General features: G+C 32.9%; 1 protein-coding gene across 2 annotated transcripts in view; it reads left to right on the forward strand.

Annotated features, from left to right (window-relative positions):
• Positions 1 to 1,135: 1,135 nt before the first annotated feature.
• Positions 1,136 to 7,261, forward strand: part of LOC106461663 (glucose-dependent insulinotropic receptor-like) — a 10,096-nt gene continuing 3,970 nt past the window's right edge. Inside the window, exons 1-2 of one of the 2 annotated variants that reach the window (XM_013921507.2) lie at positions 1,136 to 1,240; positions 6,457 to 6,858. In XM_013921507.2, the coding sequence (XP_013776961.1) occupies positions 6,504 to 6,858 (355 nt within the window). In that variant the 5' untranslated portion in view covers positions 1,136 to 1,240; positions 6,457 to 6,503. The remainder of the gene's footprint in view (positions 1,241 to 6,456; positions 6,859 to 7,261) is intronic. The other variant, XM_022388669.1, reaches the window with a different exon arrangement.

The following is a 7,261-nucleotide window of genomic DNA, read 5'->3' on the forward strand; positions in this document are numbered from 1 at the left end:
CAGAATTTGCCTTAGTTGGGTGTAAGTTCATGATAAGCTAAACATTGATGTAGACAATTTAGATACATAAAATTATCTATTTCTGATATTTATTGAGTGTAGGTAAAATTATTTCATCGCACTGACGGTTTTAAGCAATCTTTGTGAACATTAAAACCGCGATAGTCACTTTAAAACTACTTGTTATACTGAGAACAAACTAGGAACACACGATTAGTTTAACTGAGTGTATAAACGACTGTTTCTAAGATATGTAATACGTAGTTTCTTGTTTATTACACTTCCTACAATATACTGATAATGATATGACTAAGTTCTCTTAATAGTTATGCCTATCAGCGATAAGAAATGGTAATTATAATCATCACCTTGTGATCGAAATTAATGAGCTTTTATTAAAAAAACATTTTAGAATTATAGCAGTTTGAACGGTAAAACGTGAAATGTAGAGATTGGAATTTAACACAAATGTGTTTTCTTAGAAACAATATTTTTAATACAAGCTTCTATAAAACACTTGAAACTTGAACATTAAGTGTGAGTAGGCCAAACATACGTGCGTGATTAATCAAAACATTAGGTGTAGGCGCTTTTTTTATGTGTATTCATTATGACTAGAGGTAAGAAATTGTTGTCTTCTGGTGTGTTTGGTTGTTGCACAATATGGATAACTTACTGATTCATTGTAGCAATCGACTAGACAAAGAACATGAAAATCATCAGAGCAGCTCAGAGAAACAAACGCTCTGGTAACTGTACTTTTATCTCGTGTGACATACCTTATCTAAAGGTGAACGTTACACTATTGCGTAATTTGTTGCTGTACATATCATGTAAATACCAGTTTTGTAGTGACTGTAATTATACAGAAGGTATACAAATAAAGAAGCCACTTCACTAGCGAAATTAGTGTCCTTCAGTAACTTATAACATTCTACTAAAAATCAACTTCGTATAAATACTAAAAAAACCTTTTGATCATATGTAATACACAATTAGCTTGTGAGAAACCATTCTGTTAAGGTTCTAATTAAGTCTATTAGTAGACAGGGAAAGGTTTAATATACATTTCACTTCCTACTTCGAGCGGAAGTGGCTTCATGTTTATGACCAGAGGAACTCCCTAAGAAACATTATACAAGAACAGTGTTCGGAGCTAATAGGAGAGAAGTTGAACAAATGTCATAGAGATTAAAGTGTAGCAATGTCCCTTGAGAAAACGTTCGTTACGAGGGTGCTGGTAAGTACTATATATATATAAACACTGATTCCAAACATATAGATTATAGCTCCTTCAATATTTTATATGCTACATATGCTACTCCTGACCAACTTAAATTAACGTTCGGCAAATTGTAGATTATTCTTGCAGAGTGAATTCCACCGTTGGGATATAAAACGTTGGACCCAATATTCTTTAAAAACTCTTATTGTAATTACTTCTTATTACGCCCTTTCAGGCACATTGTGCTACTATATAAAGAGTAAAAAAAAAAGATATATTTTTGGCACAATGAAAGGTAAAATGTTTATTATAGGTTACAGTCGAATAGGTTCGGTAACACAGTTACCACGATTCCAAGTTACAAAATGCTTTAATAAAACCTATAGGATATAGAAGATATGTGGACGACACATTCATGGTGAGACCCTCAAGGAGTTCTTAAATTACATGAATGATAATGATGAAGGAATTACATTTACTATGGAGTTCAATGAACATGAACTGGATTTCTTAAATGTTCTCGTTAAAAAACATGATAACAATTGCCGTAAGCACGTTACCACATTATAACTCTAGCCATTCTTTCAGTCTAAAACTATGCATATTTTACTCATATATTTGGCATGCTGTTAATATACGTTCTGGTCTCATAGATATAAACCACAAAAACATGTACTTAAAAGCAGTAGCGGTAGATAGAGGTCATGACCCCTATAACTGTTGACAGAGCTTTCCATAAAATGAACGACAAGCATCTACAAATGGAATACTCAGAATTAATTCCGATAGAATTATCACAAAACAAGTTAATTAGCATTCCATTTTTTTTCTGTGATTTCGGAAAACAATTGCAAATGCTTTCCTATTAAAGAGTTATAAAGTAGCGTTTATTCCTCAAAACAAAATTCTCAAACACTCAAAGATCCAAAAAAGTGTGAAGATAAAGGTGGGATTTACCAAATTAGTTGGAGTTGCAGTAAAATGTATGTAGGATAAAAAAGAAGGACATTAAAAACGAGGACGAAAGAACGCCATATCGACATAAAACACGGTAACACAATATCCTCTAGTGTAGCTGGACATTTCTGGAACTGTGATAGTAATTATGACTGGAAAATTTAAATATCTTAAGAAATGCACAAACAACCATAGAGAGTATTTGCATATTTAAAAACATACATCTGTGTATAAATAGAGACGACGGACCAATTAGCTTCTCCTATTGAAAGACCTGTTTATCTTAAGCAATCCCTCATTTTCGATTTACCTACCTCCCCCCCCTTCCCATGTCTCCTGACTTTGCTTTTTAAAAATAAACTCATGCATTAACGATTATAGTTAAATATAGACTAAGCTAATACTGTAGACACAAGATTTGATGATGACAACTATGTTACCGAAACTAGTCAGCAGTTGGTGCAATCGAGGCAACGCACCGATGAGCCCCTCATATTGCGGGACCCCAAAGTAATGCAAAAACAAATTATAAATTTCTATACCTATAGCTGATCATACGAACGCCCCCCCCCCCAAGAAAACTGCACCGAGTAGTTTGAAGTGTCAAAAACGCCTCTGTTAGTCAGCTGTAACCCATAATAAACATTTTACCTTTCATTGTGCCAAAGAACGTCGTTTTTTGTGCGTTTTTTAATATTAATTATTTATTAATCTTTATAAGCTAACTGGTTATATTTTCTTCTATATTCATAGATGTATAAAATTATGGATTGTTTTCACCTTGGCGTTCAAGCTTAACCACTATTATTTTTGTATTTGACATGTTGAGTGCTGAAATGTACTTCTTCGAGTTGAATTCCCTATGATTGGCGAAGTTTGAAAGGATTGTTTGTAGTTATTCACAAAGCTACACAATGGGCTATCTGTGATCTGCCCACCACGGGTATCGAAACCCGGTTTCTAGCTTTGTAAGTCCGCAGACATACCGCTGTGCCACTGGGGGGGGGGTGAAAGGAATAACTTTATATTGTGAAAGGCTTATAAACAGATAACAGTTAAACGTAATATTTATTGCATTACTAAGAATGGGTATAAGTATGGAATACCAATAGTAATATCAGATTTTGACATTAATTGTTATGAGAAAAAAAAATTATTTACTTGACATCTTGAAAGATAGATTATATTTAAATTAAAATGTTTAATATTAGAACTTTAACATTTAAAAAGATGTTTCGATAGATTCTACCAATTTCTGCCAATCATTTTGGAAATTATTGGGTATTTAAATTGACAATTTGAACTATTTACGAAAATGATGCACTCATAAACATCTTCTGGATAGAATAATTGTGCTTCATTAACATAATTATCAATAGTTTAAGTACAGTCTTCAAACAGTATAACCATGATAGTAGGAAGTTATCATTTGATTTACGGTGCGACTATAATAAGAAAAAAGTGATTAAGACTGCATAAAACCGATTAGTTTACTTGTCCAATCGGAACTAGGTATTATAAGGATCTAACTATGTTACAAGGTAATCAAATTTTCATAACAACTTGCTGAGCTACAAGATAATTAAATTTTTATAATAACTTGCTGAGTTACAAGGTAATCAAACTTTTATAAGAATTTGCTGAGTTACAAGGTAATGTAGTCTTTATAATAACTTGCTGAGTTACAAGATAATCAAACTTATATAAGAATTTGCTGTGTGAAGCGCGATTTCACGACAACAGAAAACAAACCGTAAACCATCGGATTTATAGTCTAGCACGAAAACTACTGGGCCACGCCCTATCCAATCAGATAATTAATCGCATTTTATCAGAACTATTTGTATTTTTTTGCATATTGGCGTGTCGCCACAGATGTGACCTGAGGCGTCTGTGATGACATACATTGCAAATTCTTACTGCAAATTCTTGAGCATTCGATAGTGCAATGCAGCCATAAATTATTTTGCTTAAGATCACATCATAACTTATCTAAAGAGAGATATTATTTTAGTGATATTGTTAAGTGATGTAGAATATGAAGCAATATGTCAATATGAAGCAAGGCTTTCATCCCTTGTACTTACTAAAAAGAATTGTCCCATCCAAACCGCCATTGAAAAGAAGATGGTATATTTCCTGGTGCAGTTAACAATATATTGGCTCCCCAGTGACACAGCGGTATGTTTGTGGACTTACAAAACTAGAAACCGGGTTTCGATACCCGTGGTGGGCGCAACACAGATACCCCATTGTGTAGCTTTGTGCTCAACTACAAAACAAACAAACAATATATGAGGTAAAGTTGACAAAAGCTCCTTAACCAAAGGTTCACCAGCTTTCAGACATAGTTCGAAACCAACAGTTGTTTCATTTTTTCCCCTTTTCTTCTTTCTTTTTTTTAAGAAGAAAAATAGCTGAAGAAGCTGGTATCCCAGTAATTCCATTCGATCAGATACCTATGACCAGACCAAGTACGATCAAAATTCAAAGAAGTATTTTTATGTATGGTCAGTACTGGACATAAAACCATTCTTAGAAAGTGCGATTAACCCTCAGTTCAGCAAGTTATAATTTCTAAACCTAAAAGAAACCGGTCGAATCTTTGTACATAGGGTTTCGTACACACAATCGTAATGAAAAAAAATTTGTTTAGTTTCAGAAAAAATAATTCACTCTTTTATTTTAATTAGCTCAATTATAGTTTATTATAGGATAAGTCTTTGACAAATCAGGCACAAGGAAATGTTATATGTTTATTGAATTATGTTTTCTGTTGTTTAGCACAACCCCACCTCTGATTACTAGGAAATATGTGACTAGGATTTGTAAGACACATACATTTCTGTTCGTTTTTAACTGCACAGTGTGCTCTCTTCGCCCATCGCAGGGACAAAACTCTGTATTTTAACGTTATAAGTCGTCAAGCTTTAGTGCTGAGCCATCAGGGATCAAGATAGATTTAGTAATGAAGATTTATGTGTGTTATAATGGTATTTAAAAACTTTTTCCAACATTGTTTACCTTTCCTTAGATGATTGTATAGGAAATATATTTTTTATACTGTAATTGAAGTAAGCCTTAGAGAATGTTAACTTTTGCCAACTCACTGATGTATGCAATCTCTCAAGTACCGACACTGCTTTTAGGTTTCAGATACAAGTCACGTTATTGGCTAAAAAATAACATTGTGGTCAAATACGTTTTAACTCATGTAGCATAGTCTTCACAACAACCATTTGAGGACGTTTAGTGATACAGTACCACATAGCTTTAGAAGCATTTGAATTTACCATGACAACAATCAGGTAAGGAGCGAGTCATAGCTTAACATCCAGCGTCATGCACTTATAGTAGATAGAACACTTGATTAAAAGATCGGACTATATTTTTCCTTGAAATTTAACTGAGATGTGAGAAGAACTTGGTTAATACACTAAAAAATGGTCGGTTGTGTTTATTTCTGCTTTTATTGAGATATTTCAATCTATTTCAAATACTAAAATATATATCGTTGTTGTCACAACGTACAACACAGATAATAGTGAATATTACAATTGAAAAAATATAATTTCAGGTACCTTTCGAAAAGTGTCAAAACTACAAGCATCAGATGAAGGTGATTAAACGTAAGGTGTATATAATATAACGAAAATGTTTTCCATTACAATTGTTAAGATACCAAACCGCTTTCACTATAGAAGAACTTTAAAAGAACTTAGTATGTCGATATTTCAGTTTCTTGTTAGAGAATAGGACTTTCTCAGATCTTAGTGTTCTTTTAAATTATTCATTTCCAAGTAATTCTGATTATTTTGTTTGTTTATTCCGTTATTTTTTTTACAGTGTTTGTAATCACTAATTGTTGCGTTATAATTTTTTACGCATTGGCTTTGTTTCACATAGTCCCATATAGTCCAAGTACGTAAGAGGGACGAATAAGCGTATATTGTATCTGATATTGTTTGTATCTAGGATTGTTAGTTTAAGCTTTTCTGCGTTTATCACCATTAAAAGCTAAATTAAAGAAACAGTTTTATAAGAGTGAAGTTTTTCTCATCATCGCTCTTATGTCTAATATATTGGGCTGATCATGGCCTAGTAGCTAGTAAGTCGGACTGCAAATCCAAGGGTCCAAGGTTCCTATCTCTAATATATATATATATATATATATATATACATTCTTTGTATAGATTATGAGCCTACATTAAAATCTGACAAATTAGATAAGTGTATAATGAACATATGAAATTTATTTCTTTATATCTTTAAAGAACCGTCGTATAAACTAGTGGTTGAAGCGAAAAGTTCACTTATTGGAATGGACCCATCTAAATTCAACGCATCAAAAAGCACATACACCCGGAACTTCGAACTGACCAGTCCTTTTGAAGACGGCTTAGCTATGAATGTTACCGATATTCCCTCCAATCAGAAGGCACAGCTCTTAGTTTATGACATTCTTGTTCCAATTATCGGGGCCGTCATTGTGCTAGCTAACTCCGCTGTAGTGATTTCTTCTGGACTGCTTTTGAAAAAAGGGGTGACTCCTAAAAGTACATACTTGTTTCTGGGAAACCTAGCTCTCTCGGATGTCTTAACTGGCATCACAGTACTTGTTGGACACTTCTATCCTGATTCTATTAGAACACAAACCTGCTGTTTGATCCAACTTGGTGAGTTACAGTAGATCGACATTGCTTTCCTATAATGTAATATAACTGGCTATTTTGATAAGTAGGATATTTTACTTAAATAATGATATAAGACTCAGTTCCTTGTATTATATACATAATTTAATTTTTCATTAAAATGTTAAGATTCTTTTATCCCAATTTAATATTTTATGTTATTGTAGTAAATGCAAATTGCCATCAAATCATTTTACATAATGCTTTTAATTCAAAACTTTCACTTCTTCATAACGTTTGAAGGATTCGCAAAGATAATATAAATTTCATCTGAGGAGATAACTTAGCGGATTTAAGCCTGAAAAGGCTAAGGGATACTTGAAGCGAGTAATACTATTATAAGCAGCATATAAATTAGTGTATGAATACTTATAACTAAATAAGAATA

The sequence above is a fragment of the Limulus polyphemus genome, unplaced genomic scaffold (genome assembly GCF_000517525.1).
Source record: "Limulus polyphemus unplaced genomic scaffold, Limulus_polyphemus-2.1.2 Scaffold1006, whole genome shotgun sequence".
Lineage (NCBI taxonomy): Eukaryota > Metazoa > Arthropoda > Merostomata > Xiphosura > Limulidae > Limulus > Limulus polyphemus.